The sequence below is a fragment of the Pituophis catenifer genome, unplaced genomic scaffold (genome assembly GCF_029215685.1).
Source record: "Pituophis catenifer annectens isolate HBS135680 unplaced genomic scaffold, rPitCat1.0.hap2 SCAF_1, whole genome shotgun sequence".
Lineage (NCBI taxonomy): Eukaryota > Metazoa > Chordata > Lepidosauria > Squamata > Colubridae > Pituophis > Pituophis catenifer.
This window is the reverse complement of record NW_027256881.1, coordinates 134,302,569-134,330,233: the sequence shown is the minus strand read 5'-3', so window position 1 is coordinate 134,330,233 and position 27,665 is coordinate 134,302,569. Positions and strand designations below refer to the sequence as shown.

Here is a 27,665-nt window from a genome sequence, read left to right as displayed (position 1 = left end):
TGGCAACTGGCATGTAGTTTATGACCACTGAACTGTCCTGGGATCATGTCATCACTCTTTGTAACCTCCCTAGCTGGCTTCTGACAGGCAAAGTCAATGGGGGAAGGCCGATTCGCTTAACAATCACGATTTACTCAACAACTGCAGCAATTCATTTAACTGTGGTAAAAAAGGTCATAAAATGGGGAAAACTCACTTAACAACGCCCTTGCTTAGGGACAGAAATTTGGGGCTCAATTGTAAGTCAAGGACTACCTGTCCTATTAGCACAAGACAAATGACAATATTGTAATTCTTTCCCAGTCAATTTACCCATCTGAACACTGACTGGACTGGCCAACAATCATATTTCACCCTCTCCTGGTTTGTAGCCTGGTGTCTTAATCATTACATCAAAGTGACTCTCTTTTCATTCTCTGAACAACCACAGAGCATGACTATTCACTGTTACCTGCTCCACCGTTTCTTGTCTTGTCATTGCTTTGCCCTTAGGACACGGGTGTCAAATTCGCTGCGTCACATTGCGGTCATGTGACGTTTTGCAATATTTTTCCCAGTCACGAAGCTGGAGTGGGTGTGGCCTGCGTGTGATGCATCTGGCCCGTGGACTTGCCTTAGGGTTTGACACAGTGGTAGGTTGCTAGCGGTTCGCCCTGGTTTGGCTGAACTGGTAGCAGCAGCAGTGGGAGGCTCCGCCCACCTGACATCATCAAATACGCTCTGCGCATGCGCAGAAGTAGCGTGCACGCAAGCAAGCGAACTGGTAGCAAAGAGGTAAGTGAAACCCACCCCTGGTTTGACACTCTTGCCTTAGGAAGGGGGGGGGGAATTAAAAATCCATGATGACACAGTCAGAATCACTCTGGACAAACTCAAAGGTGATTCACTTACCTGCATCAGTTCTGTCCCTTTCATTGCTTTCATGACATTGGGAGATACAACCTAAAGAAGCCATAGAGATGGAGTACCTAGATAAGCTTTATTTTTACAGGGACTCTCTTAGACTTCACTTTACTCATGGTCACTGAAAGAAATAGCTAGACATCAGATAATTTACATGCCAGTGGAAGACCAGATCTGTAGAATCATTCTCTACTAACTTTGATGCAGTTTCTGTGAAACATTTCAAACAAATATAGAAAATAATCATTAAACTATAGTAAATCACATAGACTGTCATATGCAGGTGTAGTAGGTTACTTCTTGCTGCCAATTTAAGTACAACAATACTCCTGTAAGCTGTTCTGGTTAATTAGCCATAATTAGAAGTTACAGTTTCCACAGTAACCCTAGCTATGACAAAGATGTTTCAGTTATAGTCTGAACAGTTATTCCAATGTAAAAGCTTTGAATTTCAAATTCAATAGTAATAAGCGTAACATATAATCCATACAATGTTCATTCCAGACATGAAATTTAGGGTACAGAATTATTTTTGTTAAATTAAATTGGATCTCTGGATATTCAAAAAAAACCTTATTGTTATTTTGAGTATGACAAATGTAATCCTAATTTTTATGCTTTCTTGGCTAGTTTTTTTCAACTCCACATTCACAAGTCTTATTTATCTAAAAAAAATGTAGCAATTCATGAGAAAAAAATATTTTCACTTCATAGTCAAGTAATAATTTTATGAAGATTAACAAAAACAACAAAAAAATATGCTTTCCCCTCACACAAGCAACCATCCACACTTTCTATGTGGTTTCCCTCCCTCATATACAGGAAGTATGTTCTCACCTTATATGCATGGGCGAGCAGTAGGAAGTTTTTAAAAACACAATAAAAGCTTTACATTTTGTAGTCTGACCCTCTTAGACTAATTTATTTACAATTGCTAAGATAGAGGCAGTATTGTAAATACAGTCTGAATTCAAAAGAAATATAGTCCTTGACTTATGACTGTTCATTTAACAACAGCTCAGAGCTACAACTGTTTTGTAGTGACTTATGATCTGTCCTCAAAATTATGACATGTCATGACCCTTCAGTCATGTGATCGCAATTTAGGTGCTGGGCAATGGGCTCACATTTGCAATGGCTACTGTAAATGGGGGTCACTTGATGCAATTTGCACCACCTCGGCTATTGTCCAACAAGCAAAGTCAATTGGAGAAGCTGCATTCGCTCATCAACCGTGTGATTCCCTTAATGACTGCAGTAAAACGGACGTTGTCTGGTCTGAACGTCCATTTTCTGGGCGCTGCGACCACAATCCATAGATGGGTTCTATTCCACTTGTCCTGACAGTTAGAGTGAAAAAAAAAAAATTTCTCCTTCGTGCTATGGCCACACCCACCTTTCCCAAGAACCTCCAGTCTTTTTGTCACGAAGACACTGTAACTAGACCATGAACATAAAGAACCAACAACTCGAAAAAACAATCAAAGTCAAATCCAACACATGAGCAGGAAGCCCAACAAGGAAAACAAGGGTGGGGATGGATTGTGGTCGCAGCGCCCAGAAAATGGACGTTCAGACCAGACAACGTCCGTTTTCCAGTGCGCTGCTCCCACAATCCATAGATGGGATATACCCAAGTTCACGGTCCCTGGGCGGGAGGCTTACTGCTCCCGTGTCCCGGGTCAGACACAACATTTTGCAACACCCTGCGGCCAAAAGAGGCCTCAGCCGAGGCATACGTATCGATCTTATAATGTCTAATAAAGGGTGATGCAGATGTCCACGTGGCCGCTCTGCAGATATCTAGTACTGAAGCCTGGGAAGACCAAGCAGCTGTTGCGGCAGCACTGCGAGTGGAGTGTGGCAGGATCTTGCCAGGTAAGGGCTTGGCTTTGATCTCGTAAGCCATGGAGATACAGGCTTTGATCCAACGCCCCACTGTAGGGGCCGAGACCTTCAACCCCATGGAAGTCGGGTGAAACGACACCAGCATGGCCTCCGTGCGACGGAAGGAGGCAGTTCGATGAATATAGTGCTTCAGAGCCCGTCTAACGTCCAGACGATGCCAGCGCCGCTCTTGACGATGCCGAGGTGATGGGCAAAAATCCGGTAACACCAGTTCCTGAGACCGGTGAAACAGAGAGTTCACCTTGGGTGTGAAGGTTGGATCCAGTCTCAAGACGACTGTGTTGCTGTGGAAGATACAAAGGTCCTTCCGTATTGACAAAGCTGCCAACTCCGACACCCGCCTCGCAGATGTAATGGCGAGTAGGAAAGCCACCTTGAAAGATAGATGTTTAAGAGAAATGGAGTTCAGCGGTTCAAACGGTGGCTCCACAAGTGTCTGTAATACAAATGGGAGGTCCCAGGAAGGAAATCGGTGCACCATGGGAGGAGAAATATTAGATGCCCCATGCAGGAAACCCTTAATTCGAGGGTGATGGGCCAATGTCGGATATGGCGCACAAGTGAGTATAGTAGATAAAGCGGCGGTCTGTCTGCGCAGTGTGGAAGGCGCAAGACCCTTCTTCAGGCCTGCTTGAAGAAATTCCAGGATTGAAGGAACATCCGCTGACGTCGGATCCAGGTGCCGCTCGCCACACCAAATGCAGAACGCTTTCCAAGTTGCCTGATAGATTCTGGATGTCGAAGGTCGGCGAGACGCCTGAATGACTCCGATCACCTCATCCGACAGACGATCCCTCCTCATGATGGCCCTCTCAAGTGCCAGACGGTCAACCTGAGCCACTGAGGGTCCGGATGACGGATGGCACCCTGGCACAGAGAGAGCCGATGAGGAGGAATCACCCACGCGGGAGACGCCGACAGAGCCACCAGATCCGCGTACCACTGTCTTCGGGGCCAGTTGGGCGCCACCAGAAGAAGCTCTGCGTTTTCGGCCAACAGTTTTCGGATTACTCTGGAGATGAGAGGTATTGGAGGAAACGCATACAGTAGGCCCTCCGGCCACGGGCATCTGAGGGCGTCGCAGTCCTCCGCTCTCGGGTGCGGATACCTGGAAAAGAAGCGTGGAAGGTGGGAGTTCAGGTGACTGGCGAACAGATCTATGACCGGCGTTCCGAATCGCGCGGTGAGCTCTAGGAACAATTGGGGGTGCAACTGCCATTCGGCAGGGTCTATCCGCTCCCTGCTGAGCCAGTCCGCCTGTACATTGTCCACCCCCGATATGTGGTCCGCTCTGATGGACGACAGGTGACGTTCTGCCCACTGGAACAACCTTTCCGACTCGACCATGAGCGCCTTCGATCTCGTACCCCCCTGTCGGTTGACATGCGCTTTTGCGGATACGTTGTCTGTTAGGATCAGCACGTGGGCGCCTTCGAGGGTGGACTGAAATTGTAGAAGAGCCAGCCGAATCGCCCGGAGCTCCAACAGGTTGATGCTCTTCTGTCTCTCCGACGGAGACCACTGGCCCTGTGTCACTAGGTGTAGAAGATGGGCGCCCCAACCCTGGAGACTGGCGTCCGAGGTAAGGACCAGTCGAGCTGGCTCCAGGAAGTAGGAGCCTCGAGTGACCGCTGGAGAGATCCACCATCGTAGGGAGAGCCGAATCTTTGGCGGCAGAACCACCTTGCGCGCCGATGTGCTGCGCCCCGACCTCTGAAAGGGGAGGAGGTACCACTGCAGAGGACGATAATGACTTCGTGCCCACGGTACAATGTCGAAAGCCGACACCATCTTCCCCAAAATCCGTGACAGCGAAATCAGGGGAACCCGGCGTAGGCTCAGGCTTTGATTGATGGACTCCCGGATACTTTCGATTCTGTCGGGAGATAGGGAAACTTGCCCCACAGCTGAGTCTATCACCGCCCCAAGGTGTAAGATACGCGTGGTCGGGACCAGATGACTCTTTGCGACGTTGATGGTGAACCCATGTCGTTGGAAGGTATCGATCACACAGGTAATGTCGCTGCGGGCCGACGTAGTTGAGCTGGACAGGACCAGGATGTCGTCCAGGTAACACAAGACTCGAACAGGGACGGTTCGTAGGGAGGCCGCCACCACCGCTACCAATTTTGTGAACGCCCTGGGGGCAGAGGAAAGCCCAAAGGGCATTGCACAATACTGGTAGTGGCAGCCCGAATATTCGAATCGGAGGAAGCGACGGTGGGCAGGGTGCACCGGAACGTGAAGGTACGCCTCCCGGAGGTCCACGGACTGTAGGAAGTCCCCTTGTCTGACGCAGCCAAGTATTGAGCGGAGGGAGTGCATCTTGAACCTTCGATAGCGCACCGACAGGTTCAAGTTTTTTAAATTGAGTATGCCCCTCCAGCCCCCCGAGGCTTTGGGGACCAAAAACAGACCTGAGTAGAAGCCGAGGCCCTGATGCTCCGCTGGGACCGGTTCTATGGCCCTGATGGACAGTAAATGGCGGATCTCCTCTTCCATCAACGCTTTCCTGACCGGAGAAGATGGAATTGGGCAACGCAGGAAACGATGTGGAGGTTGTCCAGTAAATTCTATCAGCAGGCCGTGGGAAATGGTTCGGAGCACCCAATTGTCCGCAGTTGACGCTTCCCATTGACGATAAAATTGCTGGAGTCGACCGCCGATGGGAGCGGGTGTCAGGGCGTCACTTGCCTCTGCGAAACGGCTTGTACCCGGATCCTCGGCCAGGTTTCCTAGCTGGGGGCTGGTACCTCCCACGATCTCTGGACTGCTGTCGATCCGGGTATCTGTCCCCGCCAAAGGACGAGAAACGTTGAGAGGAGGATCCCCCTGATCCTGAATAGGGCCGAAAGGGCTGTCGTTGGGTGTACGGGCCGTACCGGCGTTCAGGTCGCCGAAAGGACGAAGGAAGGACTTTTCTCTTGTCCTTATCCTCTATTAAAAGCGGGTCCAAAGATGTCCCGAACAGCTTCGCACTTTCGTAAGGAGCAGCCGCCAGCTTCCACTTTGCCTTGGCCTCCGCTTTCCAGTTGCGGAGCCAAAACAAGCGGCGTGAAGTAACGGTCGAGGCCATCATACGGGAAGCGAATTTCGCCGAAGACAAGGAAGCGTCCGCAGAATATTCGACGGCCGCCACTATTTTATTGATATCTTGGTGCCACCTGGTTTCTTCCGGAGGCAGACGCTCTTGAAGCTGTCTTAGCCAGATCAGAGTAGCCCTGTTAAAAAACGACGTGGCTGTGGCGGTTTTAATTGCCCAGGCGGCTGCCTGGTGTGCTTTCCGAAATGATAGCTCAGTCTTGCGGTCCTCCGACTTAAGGCTATCTAAAGGGTCCGTAGAAACAGCAGAGGAAGACGAAAGGCTTGCTACCGGGGTATCTATAGTAGGCAACTCCAGAAGAGCCTCAAGTTCAGGAGCCGCACAAAACAGCTTTTTGTCTTGGTTACTTGGGGCTGTTAAGGAGCCAGGCTGAACCCACGGAGAGCGAACGACCTCCGTAAACAACTGAGGGCAAGGGATGAAATCCTTGTTCGGAGTAGAAATGCGAAAAAGTGCGTCATGAGGCCCCGCTGTAGTCTGGGACTCGGAAGCGGACGAGGATGTTTGCTCAAGGTTAGTGGCCAAACGGGCCTTGTGGAGCAGAGATTTAAACATCGACGGCTTAAACAGTCCAGTGAAAGCCGGAGTATCCGGGGGGAGATCCTCGTCCTCGGACAACTCCACATCTTCAGGAAGCTCCTCTTCCTGTTCAGAGTCGGACGGGGAGACACTGTCTTTGTGAAATACGTGGGCCCTCGCAGGGGGAGGTGGTGGCGGGACAGGAAGTTGTTGCTGGGGAGGGGCGATCCCCTGTTGCATACTCGCAGCCCATAGCGATGACAGGGCCGATGAGAAAAATGACTGGAAATCAATTTGGTTCCCCATCAGACTGCCGTCGGTAGTACGCATGCCAGCAGCTGTGGGCGTGAATGTTGCCTCTGGCTGGCGGTGAAGTGGGGATGCAGATGTCGCCCCACCAATTGATGACACGTCCGGCAAAGAAATGGAGACCCCCCTGGATAGACCCCACGGAATAGTTGTGGCAGCCTGATTGCCCAGCAACTGTGACTGGGGAGGCGCGGAGGGCTGCTCTCGCATGTTTGTGCCTGGACTAGTCGACCTTCGCAGGGAAGTCTGGTCACCCAATACCATTGAGGCTTGGTTAGCCCTCTTAGCCTTATCGTATTGCTTTTCCAATGCCCTGTGGCGCCGCAAAGCGTCCTTATCCTGGGCAGCAGAAGACCTGGGTTGAGATGAGGAATGGCCAGCTGGAACTGTCCCCTTGCCGGTCTTCTGCCTGTGAGAGGTGGAAGGCATAGGCGGACTGACCTCAGTCTCTGAGTCTGAGGACAGGGGTGTGTCGGCCATAATTGTTTTAATGGCACCTTTAATAATGCCTCCAGATGGCGCTGTCCCGCCAAAGGAACAGGGACACTCGTCTCGCCCTTTTCTATTCACCGGGCACTTTAATGAGGCCACAACCCGCCAAAACGCCAAATGGCGAAGATGACTTATCTGCTGAGATGTCAAGTCCAGATAGGCGAGCCTCCCCTCTCCGCTGAAAAACTCTCAGCCGCCACCCAGGTGGAAAAATGGCGGTCGCCGCGATCACAAAATGGCGACCGCAACTGCTGGGCGGCAAGGTGGAAAATGGCGGTCGCCGCGATCACAAAATGGCGACCGCAACTGCTGGGCGGTAAGGGCTGTCGTAGATATTCACGCTGCACAATGGCGTCTTAACGGCAGTTGCGAAGCCGCTCGACACGGAGACTGCGCCCAGCAGATAATCAGCGGAGAGAAACGTCGGAGCCTGCGCGATCCCGTGCAGTCGCTCCGGAGCCGCCCGCTAAATCGAGAGCTTAAAATGAGGTGCGGGAAGGTAAGCTAGCTCACCAGCTGCCTCCCCTCGGCACCGGCGGCTAATTAGGCCTCTCGGCTCCGCCCCGTAGGGTCAGAGTGCCGAAAGCTGCGATCCGAAGCGAGAGAGAGAACGAGAGAGGCGTGGGGCGGTCTGGAGCCCCAGAGCCGCCACGCGCGCTTCCGCAGCGGCCAGAGATCTTCTGCTCTCAAACCGAGGACAAATTTAATCAAAAATAAAAGAAATCACCTAAATAGCAACTAATCACCGCAATGAGAAATAGCACGAGGAAACACTGCAGTCCTGTCAGGGACAGAGTGAAAAAAAGACTGGAGGTTCTTGGGAAAGGTGGGTGTGGCCATAGCACGAAGGAGAAATTTTTTTTTTTTTCACTCTAACTGTCAGGACAAGTGGAATAGAACCCATCTATGGATTGTGGGAGCAGCGCACTGGAAAAATGATAGTAATCAGGTCTGATTATGTGATGAGTCACTTAACAATCACATTGCTTAGTGACCAAAGTTCCTGTAGTGAAAGCTCACCTGTAAAGCAGTGTTCATCTTCCTGTTTCTGAGAAAGCTTTGTGTCAGGGGTTAGATAATACAAAAGGTTGCTACAACACAAGCATACCAGGCTGGGCTACCCTGGAGAATTGTTCTCATGCCAGACTGCTCTCAGATAGGACCTTAAATGCAAGCAGCTCTCAGCTTCTTGATGAGGCTGTACACAGCTAGAATTGATGCATTCTGACTGGCAGCACCAGCCTGCTCTCAAATAGCTTTCCCTGCACCAGATGATTCTTTGAGCAAGTCCACTTCCTTCTGCCTCCCTGCTTTTCACATGACAATAAGAGTGTTCTTGTGAACTAAATGAACGAATGTTCTAACTCACAAGGGACAAGAACAACTGCATCATGATGTCATTTCTTCTTACTGGGAGGAGATGGTATCTCCCAGGGCCGTGATGGTGAAACTTTTGGGCTTGTCGTGTCAAATATTCAGAATATGCCTAAATTGAATCTGCTGGCGTGCCACTATCCCTACCCCGCAAAACAAAAGAGAAATAATTCTTTACATATTCATTTATCTTTTAAAAAACACAACCCAATAACGTGTGGCATTTTGTATTATATATAGATCAGTGGTGAAATCCAAATTTTTTTACTACCGGTTCTGTGGACGTAGTTTGGTGGCCGTGGTGTGGTTTGGTGGGTGTGGCTTGGTGGGCATGTCAAGGAAAGGATACTGCAAAATCTCCATTCCCATCCCACTCCAGGAGAAGGATATTGCAAAATCTCCATTCCTACCCCCCTCTGGGGCCAGCCAGAGGTGGCATTTGCCGGTTCTCCGAACTACTCAAACTTTCTGCTACTGGTTTTCTGAACTGATCAAAATTTCCGCTACCGGTTCTCCAGAACCTGTCAGAACCTGCTGGATTTCACCCCTGATATAGATATAAAAAAAATCAAATGATTACAAAAATGAAATAGAAGCAAAACAAACCCATTTGCAGAGGGACTGGAGGCCGTGCAACAGCACAAGGGTTTGGAGGTTGTGCAAAACCATACCACATTTTCATGCATCCCCCATAGTTTCCAAAAATCACTCAAAAATGGGACATGCTTTTGAAAATAGTTTTTTGTCAGATGTTGATGAATACTAACATGTCCTCCTGTATGTCAGGCATCTTTGATATATGTGTCATAGGTTCGCCATCACTGTCTTAGGACCTTAATTCTGTGTCTGATTCCCTTGGTCTTTCTTCTCCTATGAAGAATATTCTTCAATCATGGACATGACTGTTTCTCATCAATTCGTGTTGAAATTCCATATACAGACAAGTATAAATCAACTATAGCCTGCTAGTGAAGAAACATTGCTCCGTATCTGAATAATAGCTGTTTAATAGTAACAGCTCTAAGCATATAGGACAGATATGTCAACAACTGTCTACATACATTCTTTCTGGTCATCAATCTACACCAGGGTGTCAAACTGGCGGCCCATGGGCTGGATGCATCACGCGCAGGCCATACCCACCCGAGCTCTGCAAAGGCAAAAAATGTCACAATATATCACATGATGTGATAGAGTTTGACACACATATACCCTTCATGTTTCACGAATTGCCTGTTTTCTTCCACCAAGTAGCAATGATATGATACCTCACCATGTACAATTTATACACCTACACCAGAGGTGTCAAACTTGATTTGATTGAGGGCCTCATGAGGGTGTTTGACCTTGGGGGGGGGGGGCGGGGTGTGTGTGGCCAGCTTGATGTCATTCGGGTTGGGGGTGCCTGTTGTGGCCCAAGCACTCTGTCAATGAAAATGGGCTCCCAAGCTCCATTTTCACTGGCAGAGGCATTGTGGGCTGGTACTTCATTTTTTCCAGGCCAGTCCCACAGGCCAGATCTAAGCAAACTGTGGGCTGGATCCAGCCCCAGGGCCTTGAGTTTGACATCCCTGATTAGACTGTGTTGTTTCTTTGTGTCATATAATATATGCGGGTATATGCATAATTTTTTATTTATTTATTTATATTTTTGTCATGTTTATGTAGTATGTATTGGAGGTGGTGAGCTTTGAGAGGTGTATGCAACAAAATTTCATTTTAATGTATGTCAATTAATGTACATTTAAAGTGACAAAAAAGTAATTCTAAGTCTAAGTCTACCTAGTATGGTGTAAAATTAAGGCATAAAAATCCAACCCTTCATTGTTATTCTGAGTTTAAGGGCAAGCAAATTGAGTTTATTGCTCACCTTAATGATTAAGAGTCTTCATTGCTTCAATTTGTGCAAATGTCCTCACTCTAAATAATCAGAAAATAAAATGTTGCTGGGTAGGGAATGCTGTATATGTAAATGGTAGGTTTGCTCTTCATTTCTAGATACTTTTCAAGTCAAAGAATACCTTCACTGGTGGCGTTATAAGGTTTAATAAGAATTGCTTGAAGGGGAAATTAAAAAAGCAAGCCAATTGAAGTTTACAAAAATATGATTTATAATCATTTTAATGGAGGAACGAGATGGAAATTTACTTTATTTCCATAGTTTAGCCAAGTGGATTTGTAAGGGAAAATGTATTTTATAGTCCCATGATGGCGAACCTATGGCACGGATGCCACAGGTGGTACATGGAGCCATATTGGTGGGCACGCCAGCTCAGCTCCAGCTGATTTTCGGGCCTTCTGGGCCTACTGGAAGTCAGCAAACAAGCCGTTTCTGGCCTTCAGAGGGCCTCCGGGGAGGTGGGGAAGGCCATTTTTGCCCTCCCCAGGCTCCTAGAAAGGCTCTGAAGCCTGGAGAGGGCGAAAAAAACGGGCCTATTGGGCCCACCGTGCCATCGCGTGCCAAAAGTGGGGGAAGTACGGAGGGGTCGCACACACATGCACGGGGGTGAGGCGCATACAATTATGGGTGTGGGCACGCGCGTGTGCAACCTCCCCACCCACCCCCCGCTTTTGGCACACGATGGCAAAAAGATTAGCGATTACTGTTATAGTCCAAGAACCAACATTTTTAAAAAGTATAAAAGTTAATTTTACTTGTAGCTTGTCTTAGAATGAGAGCAAAGTCTAACAGAAGGAAGATGGACTGGCTGTAGAGCTCTTTCGTCACCCAATAGATTAAGACTGTCTTCTGATTCAGAATCTGTGGTCAGGTGAAGAACAGAGATAACGCCCACTAAGTAAGTTATCTGATGACTTAAACCTCATTTGTTGCTGCAAAACCTAAATCTAACCCAGTAATCGGAAAAGCTTTATTTTGTTATATATAGTATTCTCATCCTGTTCTTTTAAATCCTATTCTTTGAAAACTAAGTCACCAATTAATAAATCCTTCTCTTACAAAAGTCTAGGTTTTGTTTTAGATCCCATACATAATTTCTGAAGGAAATCTTCTAAAATATTTCTTTATATCACAATTGATAAAAACAGCAAGAGTTGAATATCTTATCCTAACCTTGCCAGTTTGTAGTAGTGGCTGAAGTGCTGGGCTAGATAATTGGGAGACTGCGAGCTGTAATCCTCCTTTAGGATTGAAAAGTGGCCCGGTGACTTTAGGTCAGTCACCGCCCAACCCAACCAACAACTTAGCATTGTTGTTGTAGCGAAAATGAGAAGCATTACATATGCCAACTGTACAAAAAAAAAAAAAGATATGAATCTAATAATGACTTAAAATACATATTCCTAATGCCATCTCTTGCTTCCACTAGTCATAATTTAGAATTATGATCTAAATTACCATAAGTTATTTGCGATACTGTGTTTTAACATGATTTACTGATTTATTATGACTATGATTTACTGAGCAAACCAGACTGGCTTGATTCACATATAAACTGAAATCAGAGGTACATAATGAAGGACCCAGAATCTCTTCTGCAGGGCAACAATAAGTGAACAGAGTCTAAAATAATTCAGTCATTTGTGTTTGTGTTGAGGGTCATGTTTAAGGGAAAAACTGATGCTTTAAGCCTGCAACAGATCAACAACACACACAGCAAAACTGGGTCTACTTGGGAACTTAGAACTTACCTCTGGAATGTACAAAGCTGAGTGTAACTCTTAAGACAAAAACAGTTATGCATTCCATAACCCATAGTTTATAAACTAGAGTCAATAGGTTCATATGTCATGCAAAACCAAAATAAACAAATTACACTACAGTATGTGTTAGCCCAATATGTGAACCCAAGATATGAATATCTCAGAACAGGACAATACTCAGACTAAGGTTTTGATTTTGAGAATTTAACAAAGAAAGCAAGCCCTTTACTTTTTCTAAAAGAGCCATATTCTAATTTTACATTTTTTATTTTCCTGAAGGGGTCAACTTTTACATATATCAAGTTATCTCAGATCATACAATTCTTCTATCTTTCCTTGGGCAGCTGACAATTACAGAAAGAGAAAGAAAAGAGAACGTTATACAGCAACCTGTTCTATGCCCAACCCAATCCATACGGTGGAACAGCTGCATTCAGAAGTTCCATGGCTGGACTGAACCATATGTGTTTTGGATATGGAATGTGCATGGAATGAACCAAAATATATGTGCATAGCACAGACCAAAATACATTTGTTCTAAGCACAATTAATAGGGGAAGAGAAGGAAATCAGCTCATTGGCAGCTGAAAGGAAGGAGACAAGGGAAGGCATTGGAAAGATCCAGGCAGTAGAATCCTGGTCTGGTCTGTTGGATGATGTCAGACTGGTCAGCATTGCAGAAAGGAAAAGTTGCAAAGGCTAGTATAACATTTGTGAGGACAGAGAAGAAAGAGAAAGTGTTAGGAAGAGCAGCAAGTGGGCTGCTGGGATAAGCCACATTGGGATATTGATAGTTAAAGAGAAAGAAGGCTTTAGAAGGGGGGTGGGCAATTGTGTCTCTTTTACAACCTGTGGACTTCAACCTCTGGACTGGACAGCTTGGCTGTCTCAGGAATTCTGGGAGTTGAAGTCCACAGGTTGTAAAAGAGACACAACTGCCCACCCCTGCTTTAGAGCAAACATGGGGGAGGTGGGCTGGTGGGAATATTGCCTTAGGAAAGAATAGGCAATGACTACTAATCTTCCCTATTCACTCTATAAATCATTCTGGCTTCTGCCTTAATTTTGTTTCAAACTTTCCGGTTTTGTTTCTGCCAAATTCCAGCTGATCTGAAATGATTTGGCAGAACTTCCGGAGCAAATGATTAGTTCAAAGTTCAAAACAAAAGATATTTTCTGTCTCAAGTACACTCTTGTTATTACAGAATAGCAAGTCAAGCCACAATCAGCACTGAGCAGAAACAACTTTCAGTGGGGGAACTTCCCAGCCTAACTATTCGCCTGAACACTGAAGAAAGTAAAGCTTGTTTGTTTGTTTATTAAACAAATCTATATAGTCATCCAACTCACACATTGTTGACTCCGGGCAGTTTCCAACATTTAAAAAATCTACAATATAATAAAAACCAGGGTGGATTTGATTTAAATCGAGTTGATTTAAATCACAATTTAAATCATGATTTAAATCACTAGTAAAAAGGCTTGATTTAAATCAACTCGATTTAAATCATAATTTTTAAAGAGCAACTGTCATCTCTGCTATTCCTTTGACCCACTGTTGACTCACCGATAGTGTTGCAGAATATACAGCCTCATGCTACATAACTAAGCTCCATTTCATGCTGAATAAACTAAATTATTTATGTATCTTAAATAGAAAACTATCTTGCGATAGATTTTTACACCAAAAGTTTTTTATTAAAATAAATTCAATAAAAATAAAAAAAAATCCGATTTAAATAAAAAAAAATCTGATTTTTTTGATATTTTTTAAAAAATCATTAATTTTTATCCACCCTGATAAAAACTCATTTTAAAAAACCACCCTCCACTTCTCATGGCAGCAATGCAATCAGATTAGCCATTTGATCAGCTCCTTCACTATTCATGGTCCCCAGGCCTGCTGACAAAACCATGGTTTTTGTGGTTCACCACATATGCTTTACAACTGACCTAAAATGGTTTCTGGCAGCTGAAAATGATGGCAGCAGATGTTAGGTAAAGTAACTTGAAAAAGGACTGACATTTTAACAGATGAGATTGAATATTATTTGACAGGCCTCATTAACAAATCTGAGCATTATCCTCTTTTCTGGTTGTACTACCAATAGCTATCCTGTATTGTAAAGCAACATTTCTGAGAACATTTTTTGAATTTTGAAAAAAAAAACCAGTACTTTTATAAAGCAGTTCCATAACTTTGAGAATATTTGGAATTGTTACTGTATTGTTGCAGGAAGTTTATTGTACTGAATATTATTTTCAAAACTAGTTATCATCGTACATATATACCTAGAAACTCATAATGCTATTCTCTTTCCGGTAAGCAGCATTAATCCAAAATACAGAATGGAAATTAGAACAAATAAATATGAAAAATTAATATATAAAGGCAAATAAAGGCATGATTTTTAAAAAAGGGAAATATTTCATATATCTAGTTTCCACTAACATCCTTTATCATCTCTCTCCAAAATTTTTAAACCATCCTTGCTGCTACTACATCCATCCATAGTTTCATAAACTGACTTTTCTTTTAAACTTTTCACCTCTATTTTTCCCAGGTTCTTAACGATTTGATTTAGTCATAATCTTCTCAGTCTTGCCATGCCTCTCAACTCACTCATTCAATTTGCCTTAATATATTTGTTTTGCAATTCAATTATTTATTCCTTTATATGACCAAAACACCTCATATACAAGTACAGGTTGTTCTCAACGTTTAACACTTGTTTAGCAACTGTTTGTAGTTTCCATAAGCTTGGAAAGGATACTTTCTGGCCTGTACAGCATTTCTGGCCATTGTACAATGTTGTACCACCTCCTACGTGGTCAGATGACTGCATTTTGGGCACTTGGCAATCTGTTTGCATTTTCAACCAGTTGCCAGCTACCTTGTGATCATGTGATCACCATTTGCAACCTTCTCTGGTGGCTTCCCCAGAAAGTCAATGGAGCACTATTTAGAAGGCTCTTTTATGGAGTCTTCCAAACAAGAACAGCACTCTTGTATCTGCATTTTTTTCATCTATAACCTTCTCACTGTTCCAAGCAGCTTTCACTTCCTCTTTCCTTATGTCCACTTTCCCTCCATTCTATTGGAAAATTAATCTAGCTGTCTTCTGCTTACATATTTTTTCATATAGGACTCATACTTTCTCTTCCTATATAGTTGCTATATTGTCACTCTAGTTTCTTCCTCTTCGTTGCTTTTTTTTTATATATTAATTTTTCTCAATATTTTCACAAATGGAAACTTCAGATAAACCCAAGTAAGACTGAAGTAATGTGCTTCCACCTCAACAAGATGGCCCACCATGAACTAAATGTAGAGTTTGAGAATACTCGTCTTGCTCATAACGAATACCCAAAATACCTTGAGGTTACTCTAGATAAAACATCATCCTTCAGAGAACTTCTCAAGAAGACTGCAGCCAAACTATGATCAAGAAATAACATCCTGCAAAAGCTGTATGGTCTACCTGGGGTTCCTCAGCTTCCACCTTGCGATCCTCAGCTCTTGACCTCATCTTTTCAACAGCAGACAATTGTGTTCCCCGGTCTAGATAAATAGTAGCCATACCAGACCAATCCATACACACAGCTGAATCATACTATGTGCTTCATATTTGGGCACAATAAGATCTACCCGCACTTTCTGATCACCAGTTTTTAGCCATATTCCTCCACATCTATGAAAATACTCTGCTCCAAGTGTATAAGAAAATAATTAGTAATATTCACCTGCCGATATCACTGATGCTATAAACAACAAGCTTTGTTCCAGACATCCACCTAATGAGACAAACAGAAACTTGCTGGATAACAACGGAACTCTGCTTGAGGTCTGGGCGCATAAAAGTCCTCTACTGCTTCTCCAGAGTGTTGGCTACTGTGCTACTCTCCTCCATAAATGGGGAAAGCTCTCCTTTTTGGAATGTAATTGTGGTGCTCCAAAGCAGACAGAGCAACATATTGTGGACGTCTAAATGCATATCAGGGAAACCCCAGAGAGTTTCTATATGCAACTCCATTATATATTGACTATATAAAATATAAATGGTCTATCTTTGAATTTGTACGTAGTAAAGAGTTCCCTATTTGTTCATTGAGAATGTAATTCTGATGTGCTTTTTAACATTTTTGCCATATGCTACATAAATAAAATTTCTCAATCCTACTCATGACACTACCAGAAAAAAAAGTCTATATATTCAGCATCTTGGATAATGTTTTATTTATTTAGATTTTCATAGCCCCCTCCCCAGTTGAATAATTGTGATTCAAGGTAGTATATATTGAATAAAAATCAATAAAAAAACCCAATAATTATAGGTAACCTTAAGACAAAAAAAAAAAAACAAAAAAAAAAAACCCAAAATCCACACCCAACATGTGAAATGACATATTTCTGAGGTCAGCCAGACACGGACTCCCAGAAAATGAGCCCATCTACTATCCTGGTCCAGTACCTGAGGGAAAGCAGGATTTCAATGCTTTCTAGAAGACCAGCAGGTTTTTCCTTTTATCCTCTGTATCTTTCACCATAAACAATCCAATAAATCATGATTTTATATTTATATTCATTCCTTTGCTACAAATAAACCAAGTATTTGAAACAGATTCAACTATAGATGTTCCCCAGTTACTATTCTCAATCATTGTTGAATTTCTGAATGGTTCAATCACTTTTTCTGAATTTTCCTATTGTTTCACACCTTACAGAGCATTTTTCATTAGATTGCTTTCCCCTAAAATTCATCACTGATTCTTCCATTATCACTATTCACTGGAGTGCGATATGCTATTATTACTAACCGGTGGATTTGTTTTTTAATATAATTTTATTAACAAAGTTTTCAACGTAATAAAATATTGCAGATTTTGAATTACAGAGACGACTAGGGAAAAGTAATTTTAAAAAGAAATAAAAATAAAAAAAACTAATAAAGAAGTTGCTTCTGATCATCTTAACAGCAGTTATAAGAGCATTTATATTTTACCCTCTTCCTTCCTTCCATAATCTATCCTTTCTAATCATCAAATCCATAATTCACCAGTTCACTTCTTTTTTCAGCAAAAAAACTCCATAAGGGGGTTTCCAGTCACTAATAAATGTAATAGTTGATCTTTCTCTCAGCAAACAAGTTAATTTTGCCATCTCTGCAAGTTGCATCATCTTCACAAATCATTCCGCCACTGTGGATATTTCAGAATCTTTTCATTTATGCACATATTGTAGTCTTACAGCAGTAAATTAATATGTGAATTTCTATTTTTATATAAGTAACTATCTATAGATAGTTTTTGACTTAAGACCTCAATTGAGCCCCAAATTTCCATTACTAAGGAAGACAGTTGTTGTGGGGTTTGCCCCATTTTACAACATGTCTTGCCAGTTGTTAAATGAATCACTGCAGTTCAGATAGTAACACAATTGTTCAAAGAATCTAGCTTCTCTACTGACTTTGTCAGAAGGTTGCAAAAGATAATCACATAACCTTGGGACACTGCAACTGTCATAAATGCATGCCAGTTGCCAAGCATCTGAATTTTGCCATGTGACCATGGGCATGCTGCAGGGAAGGGTTCTACTTACCTTTACTACTGGTTTGCAGCGGGGGCCGCGTGTGCGCGCTCTTCTGCGCATGCGCAGAAGTGTTCTGATAACATCGGGGTCGGTGGGCGGTGCCGCCTGCCGGTTTTAGTACCGGTTCTATAGAACCGGTGCGAATCAGGGGCAACCCACCACTGGCATGCTGCGATGGTCATAAGTGTGAAAACTGGTCATGAGTCATTTTTTTCAGTGTCATAACTTTAATGGTCCCTAAGCAAATGGTCGAGGACTACGTGTATATATATTAATTCATATTTCCAATATTCATTTTACCTCTTTCATTGTTAATTCAACAATAGTTAAATTTCAGGAATTGTTCCAATCTTGTTCTACGCATTATAAAAAGCCCCAATTAAGTCATCAATTCAGCTCAATAAGATCAGATCTCCATCATTCAGATCTATTGCTTCCTTGCCCTTAATTTGACAGACTTCCAACATACTATTCTTATTTCATGCATTAAGTTATATTATTTTCCATTCACTCTTCTAACATTCCAAATAGAAATCTCCTATTTGACATACACATGTCCTCCACTGGCCAACATAGGTCTGGTCAACTAAGGTTTTTAATAATAAGGAAACAATTTTATCTTGATGCAAAGGAGAGATGAATGAAACATTTTTGCTGCTGAACAATTATATTCCATTTACTAAAGAAGTCAATCTCATACAAATTAAAAGAGGTTTGAAAACTCTAATTGGAGTGTCTTTTGTGTATTATGAATCTTCATATCCACAGAACAAAACTGTATCAAATAACAGTTTGGCTGTACTCTATATTTTAATTGAGGGAGGAGAACCTAAAAGACTGATCTACACATTGTAAGGAAATTTTCAATCTTCTGCTTTTGTTCAAATAATCATGTTATCTGACTGATAGGGATTAAAATGATTAGTGAATGTATATTGTTTGCTAAATGAGTTTCTTCAAAATAGATTTCACTAGTATCTTCAAAGAAAATGAAACAACCCCCCCCCCGCAACCAACAGTTTTAATGGAAAATGAATCACAGCAAGTAACACATAATAAAGTTTATTCTGCTTTCATGCTTCCATAGTCTATGTTTTAATTGGGGGGGAGGGGTTGCTATAATTCAGATATGAACACTAAAGATTTAGCTGTAAGAATTGGCATTAAAGAAATATGACTGCTTAGAAGAATTATTATAACACTTGCACAAATGCACTTGATATTACTAGAAAATTTTAGGAAATCTTTTTGTTATTAATTATGAATTGTATCCCGACCCTTGTAAATTACCAAAAATACAGTTTCAACTACAGGTACTCTTCAACTTACAACTGGTTGCTTAGCTACCTTTCCAAGTTACAACTGACCGCCCCTGCAAAAGGACTTACAACCTAGTTTTGACATTGCCCAACCCCTACAGTCATGTGATACATGGGCACTTGTAGCACCCCACAGTCACATGACTACAAATTATGACAGTTTTGCCTGAAGCAGTATTTATTTCCAGTTTCTGGCAAAAACCGGCCATAGAGAAAAATAGGTTCGCTCAATGACTGACACGTTCACTTAATGACTACCAAAAAAAAGGTCATATAATTGGGTCTGGTCTCGTTACATGATGACAACCGATGCTGTTTAATAATGACATCATATCAAATAAGTAGAAGCAAATCCTATCTACCTTATTTTGCTGTTATTAATAGCATCTTAGTAAATCACTTCAGATTAGCCAATGTGTCAGTGATAGAGCACATGGCTACACTCTCCATAAGTCTGTTGTGACATTCATTCTGTGCAGTTTGCAATGATGCATAGCTCATAAGCAGCTGAAGTGACTATTTCTTTCTTTCTTTTTCTTTCTACATATACATACATACATACATACATACATTACAAGAATTCCTTCACAAAATACAGGGAGGGATTATATCTGTGTAAATCAAAACAAATGGTGAAGAAAGATAGTGCTAGCTAGGATTTTTAAATCACAATTTGTTGAACAAGATTTCAGAGTTTGGTTTGCCCATGCCACACTATCAGTTGACTGGTTGGTTTGGAATATGTAAACCATTCACAGTTAACAGAAGTGGGATGTAAACCTACAGAAATAGCTTCATTTTCAAAGTGAAGTAGGCTCTGAAGGAGAACCTTTTTTCATGTAAAAACAGCATCTTGATCACCCATCTGTTTTGGAAAACTATCAATATACTAAAAATATTTATGAATATGGCAGTTGTGTTTAAAGTCAGCATGAACTTGACTTTTGAATATAATTTACTGTAGTTTATTGTGAACAGACACTACGAAAAGCCACAGATGAAACTGCAAGCGTGCCACACACACACACACACACACACACACACACACACACACACACCTACTAAAAATTGTAGTCTAAATTGTTCATGTTATACCACTGCTACATACAATTCCTAGCAAGTAAATAGCTAACATTAAACTTGTCCCAGTTAGGTAATTTAATATAACTGATTCAGAAGAACTTGTATCAATAGAAAATAATCCTGAATTTTAACCCTTTAAGAAAGAAAAGCATTAGAAACAAATTCCTATACACAAATTCTGTCCTATGATACTAGCCTGGTTTTTGTGTCATTCCAAAATAATTAGAATCAAGACACTATCTAGAGAAATCTGGAGTATGTAAGAGCTGCAGTGAGGAAAGAAAATTGGAATATTTTGTTATATGAGTAAAAACCTCATTTTTCATATCATTATTCATGATAGTGGCAACTACTGTATGTCATCCAACAAAAATCAAGAGGCTTCTAGATTTTTTGGCTGAAAAATGATCAGGTTTTGCTATTTTACAGATTACCTCAAGCAAAACAGATTATTGCATTTTTTTCCTTTGTACAACGGCTAATACTACTTGGAAACACCACCACAGTTTCCCAAATTTTAATAGAACACTGACTGTTGCACTGTTGACCTTTTAATATGCTAAATATAAATACTAAAATATATCCCTTCAGTCATCAGCATTAACAGAAAGTCCAATCTACACTAGTTTAAGAATTTTCACATTGTTTCTTTTTTACCCATTGTTGCTCACAGAAAATATAACCATTTAAAATCATTTCTACTTCTCTATTCTGGTATCCTCCAAATGTGATCACACACAACAGCCAGCATTGGCATTAGGAATATTGGGAATTATAATACACAGTGGGTTATGGGGGTGACAGTCCCAGAGATTACATAATTGTTTCCACAAATGGTATGGGCAGGATGTATTTCTCCTCAAAGGAAGTAAGAATAAAATACTAACATATTCAATTTAAAGAGTACATTTAAGCAAAAAACAAAAGATGAAATATTTTAGCTTTCAAAGATAGCATGTAATTTATTTATATTTATACTTATTACACTATTCTGTAATTATTTCTATTTGGTGTAACATTGAATAATTTTCTTCTGAACTGTGTAACTTTGCAATGATTCATAAAAACATAGCTTAAAAGTTTCACAAACAACAAAAGTATCATATCTTTTAGGGAATTGATCACTATTATGGATTCCTGAGGTTTCTCGACTGATTTTGAGCTGATCCTTCAAAAATAACACTTGTGTTTACCAATTTATTTTGCTGATGCGCATCTGCTATTCCAATCCAGCAAGACTCAAATTAGATTTTTATTCGTACTTCCAGATATCAAACCATCACTTTAAAAAAAAACTAAATTCAGATTTTCCACTACCTACCTCTAGTAAAACTGGGGGAAAATATTCTGATAAACCAACTGTACTGCTTTATAAATAAATGTAAATTATAAAGTATCACATTTGCAAACATCCCAAAACACAAAATTCAGAAATTATATCTGTAAATTAGTGTTGCAGATTAAACAGAGTTGATTAGTTATAACAACTTCTCCCCTTCTGGGTAACTTGATCAACAGGTTTTTCATTTGCATGCAGCAAAATCTTAACCAATCACCTCATCTAGGATCAGAAAGGAATCCCCTCCAGGACAAATCTCCTGTTCACTATACAACCTTGTATAGTGTATGTATTTTATAATGAAGTGAGACAATAAAAAATGTTTCACAAAGACATTTTACTTTTTAGTTCAGCAAACTATGTAGGATTACTGCTAAGTGTAGTTATTCCATAAATATATTTAAGAAACTTATCTTAAGTTAGAAATTGTTTCTTAGTTAGAACAAGTGATTAAAACAATAATTTTCAAGAAATTTTACAGCAGCTTCAAATCTGAAACAAGTTGAGCTCAAAATGGGGCAATTTTGAACATAAAACACTCCCAGAATCACTGAACACTGAACAACATCAAACAGTTGTTTTTTACTTGAACCAGAATGCTTTATACTCAAATTTATAATACAAAGGATTTTCCATACCTCTTCTCTAGAACATGTTCAAAATTTAGTAATGAAATCTTACGATTATCAATTTATATGAAAGATAATACTACAATTAAAGCAACAGGTTTTTACTATTTTTATTTATTTTCTTTTATTCAAATTTATAAGGCTGCTGTTTGCATATTTTTATAATACTAACATGTAAATACTAACAATACTAAAATTTTAGTCAAATTACTTCTTTGTGTAAGTAGATCATAAGAGTCGCCTAATCGCAGAACGGCAGTTGAAACAATTTTAGAAATGAAACAAAAACATGTTTTTTATTGTCTCAAATTATTAACACTGAAGCAGTTAAAATAGGAGATCAAATTCCGTTCAATAGAGTTCACCAGTGTTCAATACAGGCAAGAAATATTTTGGACCATCACAATGAACTCTCCTTTGAATTATCCCCACTTGTAAACATAGACCTTCAGTCATCAGACATATTACCTAAAGTTTCTATTATTTTAGTGACTCATATAGTGCACTCTAATTACTATTTTAAATAAAGTCTGTGGAGATAGTAGTCTGTCTGGCAAGTTCTTGTTGTGCACAGCACAATACACAAACAAGCATCATGCAGAATCAGATTCAGATAATAGACTGCCACTTCCTTTTTGCAATTGGGAGAATGACAGTCATTTTCTGATGACATCTCCACAGACTTTATTTAAAGAGGATTAGCACTGTAAATGCTGCAAACAGTAATATGTATCATAGAAAGATGGGGGGGTGGAGAATGAACTACTTTTTAAATAATAGCAATGTTGATTGATTTTTAACGTAAACACAGTTTAATGAAGCCATTTCAGAACTCCTCTACGAGCAATTCAGAACACTGGCCTTCATTGTAAAGAAAGCAATACTAGCAGATACTGCTATACCAATTTATGAAATTTAGCATACTCTGAGTAATTCTTAATGAGCAATTCTTAGCAGATTAGTGGAATATTGGTAGTATTATCACCCTCTATTATGTCAAAGAAGATCTCAATGTATAACAATTATTTTTCTCTATCAAGTATCCAAAATCAAGAGATTTGAGGTAAAAAACTCGGCCCTGCTTTGAAATCCACTTTCAGCACTATGTTTGACCTGCAAGAAATAGCTGATAAAGAATCAAGTATATTTCAATATTAATTTTTGCTTGCTTTCTTGCTTGTTTAAATTATCTGCTTTCCCATTTATAATTATAGTTTTTTGCATTTTAAGCTATCAAAACCACACTAAGCATTCACATTTACCTCACCAGAACTGAGAATGACGCTTATTCACAAATCAGGATGTCCCGGTGTCTGACTCATAAGATTAAAAAAAGAAATCCCATGATTGAAGTGGTAATTCAAATGCATTTCTTTTCTACAGTACTTATTCATGTTTTCATCCTTTATTGTTTAAACCATGAAGAAGCTATTGCTGGTAAGGGTATGAAAGTTAATCCAACCATAAGATTCCCTATAAGCATCATTCATGTATTTCCAGTTTTACAGTATTTTAGAAAATGTACCTTGAACTTTTATAGCATACACAGGAGCATTTTGCAGAAATATAACTCTGTCATGTGTTAAAGAATGACAGGCAGATAGCACTTCTAAAAAATAAGTATAAATTCTATAAACTTTTAAAATTAAAACACTATTGTTCTGTGAGAAATTTATAATACAGGAAATGCTACTGAATAGCATAAGAGTTATTTATGGAATTGATACATGAAAAGATTCTGTCATAAATATAAAGTTTATTTAAAAATTATCTTTGGATGTCCTCCAACACTGTGCTTCAATGTTCACCAGAAACCTCCATGGATTCAGGAGAAATGGCATGCTTGTTTACAAAAGCTTAAGAAGGAAATGGACAGTATGTTGGCCATTCCAAATATTTCTTCCATCTTATATCTATTCACTTTCTATCAGACAACCTGAGAAAAAAGAGTTAATGGTTATCTGTAGGGAGAGATGGGACTTTCAAATATCAAGTTGCTCTTGCTTCACAGCACATCTACTTAAATGCCTATATAGACCTATGCATGTCTACTCAAAAGTAACTTTCACTGTATTCCATGCAGATTTATGTAAGAGAAATTTCCACTGTTTAACTGCAGCAGCAGAGATTGGAAACTCATGCTAATTTTTAAATGGTAAGAGGCAAACTTCCTAACGACTGCTTTGTACTTCTTAAGATCTTAACAACATACATATTGAAAAAAGTTGAAGAACTAATTAGTTCATAGCTGAAGAGGTAAACAGTAATTCTACAAATATAATATGCATAAACTAGCTTGTTTTAAAATGCCAGGCACTATTATATGAGCCCACCATAACAAATTACACATCAATTTACAATATAATGAATACTGATGAAGCAAGTCTAAAGAGACCAGTACTAAGTTAAAAAATGCAAAACAACTTCATACTTTATTTATATCAAAGAGGTACAACTACTGTCAATAATATTTGGATAAGTTTCAAAATTAACAGAGGGGGAAGATAGTATTGTGTTAATCCAAGCAAGTAAAAGAAAAACTTGCAACCTACATATAATGTTGAAAATAATAAACTTTTTTTTTAAATCCTGACACAGGCTCACAAAGAATTCCCAACTAAGATTTAACATTTTCTACCCTGTTTCAGAGCAGATACACTTTTTGTGAGGACTGGTATGAACAAAAGCAGAGTCCAAAATCAAATCCCTCTGCCTTTAAAAACACCATGCATGCAATATCCACTTTTCTTTTGTCTGAAGGGAACACTTAAAACCAAGAGCCAGGGTCTCCCAATTTACTAAGAGGCGAATGGTGTAGATTTTGTGATGTCAGCAAAAGAGAAGCATGAAAGAACAGTTGTTGCTTTGGTTTAAAAAAAAAAAAAATCAACCCCAAAGCTGATGTTAGTTAGTGGTCAGGAACTCAGGCCCTTTGTTTAGAAATAAATGCCTTTCCATTCCTGAAGGAAGGATGCCATTCAAAGATAATAGAGAGGAATGAACATTTAAAAGTGTGAAAAGACGGATAAAACCCCTACACTCTAGAAACATTTAACTTTACATTTGCTTTACATGTTTGCTCAAAAATAAGCCCCCTTTGGTTGAGTGGAGCTCCCTCCTAAAAGAACGAGGCACAGCATGGTGGCTCCTAGAGCACCCCCATTGGGGGGGGGGTATATCCTGCTGTACAAACTCCTCAATCTCACAATGGTGGTCCCTCTCTATCCAGAACACAAGAACTATAGTGAAGAAAGGAAAGTAACTACGGACTCAGTTGTTTCGTCAGCGGCTCTTCCCGCCCTCTCCCGCAGAGAAGCTGCAATCTATCAGGAACACTTAAAAGGTGCCTCCGATAGCTTTGCGCCTTCTCTCCCCAACGGTTAACAGAAGACAGGTTGAAATGGTGGTGGGGGGAAAGATGTGCAAATACAGGTGGTTCCACACCGCCCCCTCCCTGAAAGGCCGAGGGAAGCCCAGCCATTGTGGCAGGAGTCTATTAGCAGGATTGGAGCTGCGGGATTAGAAACGCCGAGGCTAATTTTGCGGAGAGCAAAGAAGCGCCAGAGAGAGGGAAAATCACACCACAGACACACACACACACAAAAAAAGGGAAAAAAAAAATATCAAAAAGGCGGGCAAAAAGGGGAGCAGGAGAAAAGCCGCGCGAAGCTTCTTCCCAGCCGGGCATAATTTTCCCCCCAAAGGCTTCAAGGGAGCTGAGCTGGGCACGAAGCCCCCTTTGTGCCAGAAAGACGCAGGTCTGAAAGAGAGGGAAGGAGGGAACCCGGGCACGGCTCGAGGCTCCGCTCCTCCATCTTCTAAGCCCAGCTTTCTCTCCCCCCACCCGAGACCGACCCACACAGACGAGCCCGAAGCTGCCGCGGGCGGGCAAGCGAGCGAGCGAGCCGCCTTTTGCAGGCCAGGCAGAGGGGCAGGGCTGAAGCAAGGGCTGGGCTCTGGCTGCCCCCGCTGGCGACTCCCGCTCACCTCCTCGATGGCCGTCACGGTGTTCCGGCACTGAACCATCCGGGTGGTGAAGTTGGAAGCGGTGGGCGACTTGTAATCCTCATTGGTCTCGGACACGAATTCCGACACGGAGATCTGGTCCGGCATGGCGGGGAGGGAGGGAAGGAAGGAAAGGGAAGAGTAAGGAGAGCGGCGGCGGGGCGGCTCCAGGAGAGGAGGGGACGGGGAAAAGGGATTGGAAAGGCAGCGAGCGAGAGGCAGGCAGGCAGGCGGGAGGGGGAGCCTCCCCGCCTTACATCGTTCAACAACCCGCCGCTGCTGCAGGGCTTTCTCCTTGCAAGCTAAGCAGCTCGGAAGCGTTGAAGGGGCTATTATGGTGACCTACGCGCAGATACACCCCGCACGGACACAGGCACACACGGAAATGCCCTAGTTTTGGGGAGGGAAAGGAGACCGAGCGAGCCACGCCGCCCTGCCTTCTAATCACGCACACGCGGGGAGGGGAGGGGGGGAAGGTTAAGCCAAACCAGCACTCCTCCCACAAAATCACGCACTGGGGGAGAACCCAACGCAGCGCCCGCCCTTCCGAAGGCCACAGCAAGTTGGGCGCCGTGGTCAGTACCAGGCCGGGAGGTGGAAAGACCCGGTGTGAGTTTGTGTGTGTATTTGGGAAAGGGTATTTGCACTCCCGGGCCCTGGTACTCTGGCAATGCCAAGGCACGGCTCTGCCCCCTTTTCAAAACCATCTTGCAAGGTAGGGAAAGTTGGAAAGGAGTGGCCCTAGAGATAGCTAAACCTGGGGGTGGGGTGCGCAGGGTCTTATCTGAACTTCAAGCAGGTGCTCCTACATTGTTTTGTGTTCTTAAATGTTTTGTACTGGGGGAGGGGGGACATGATAGCAGTATTCCAGTATTTGAGAGGCTGCCACAAAGAAGAAGGGGTCAACTTATTTTCCAAAGCACTAGATGGCAAGACAAGAAACAATGGATGGAATCTAATCAAGGAGAGAAGCAACCTGGAATTAAGGAGAAACTTCCTAACAGTGAGAACAATTAACCAGTGGAACAGCTTGTCTGCAGACATTGTGGGGTTCAACACTTAAGAAAAGACTGGACAGCCACTTGTCTGAAATGGTATACAGTCTCCTGCTCTAGCAGGGGGTTGGACTAGAAGACCTCAAAGGTCCCTTCCAGCTCTTTTGATTGTATAGATAGTAGGATCTACTCCTTTGTAAATATGATGTGTAGACTGGCTCACCCCTGAAGGTGGGCTCCTCTGTCTACTTTCAGTTTCTTGTAAGTGTGAGTTTTCACCTTTACTGAAACCACAGTCCGTTTGATTGTTCTGAGGAGTCGGTTCACACAGCCCTGAAGCACACTACACTAGCCAATCACAGGCTTTGGTGTGAATCTAGTTTGTATGATTAATAGCATAGTGTGTCATCTGGTTAATTTCCAAATTGTGGGTG

General features: G+C 41.9%; 1 protein-coding gene across 1 annotated transcript in view; it reads right to left on the bottom strand.

Moving 5' to 3' along the window:
- ASAP2 (ArfGAP with SH3 domain, ankyrin repeat and PH domain 2) overlaps positions 1–26,354 on the bottom strand; it is a 100,874-nt gene extending 74,520 nt beyond the window's left edge. Inside the window, exon 1 of the mRNA XM_070932978.1 lies at positions 26,219–26,354. Within this exon, the coding sequence (XP_070789079.1) occupies positions 26,219–26,344 (126 nt within the window). The 5' untranslated portion in view covers positions 26,345–26,354. The remainder of the gene's footprint in view (positions 1–26,218) is intronic.
- Between the last annotated feature and the right edge of the window lie 1,311 nt (positions 26,355–27,665).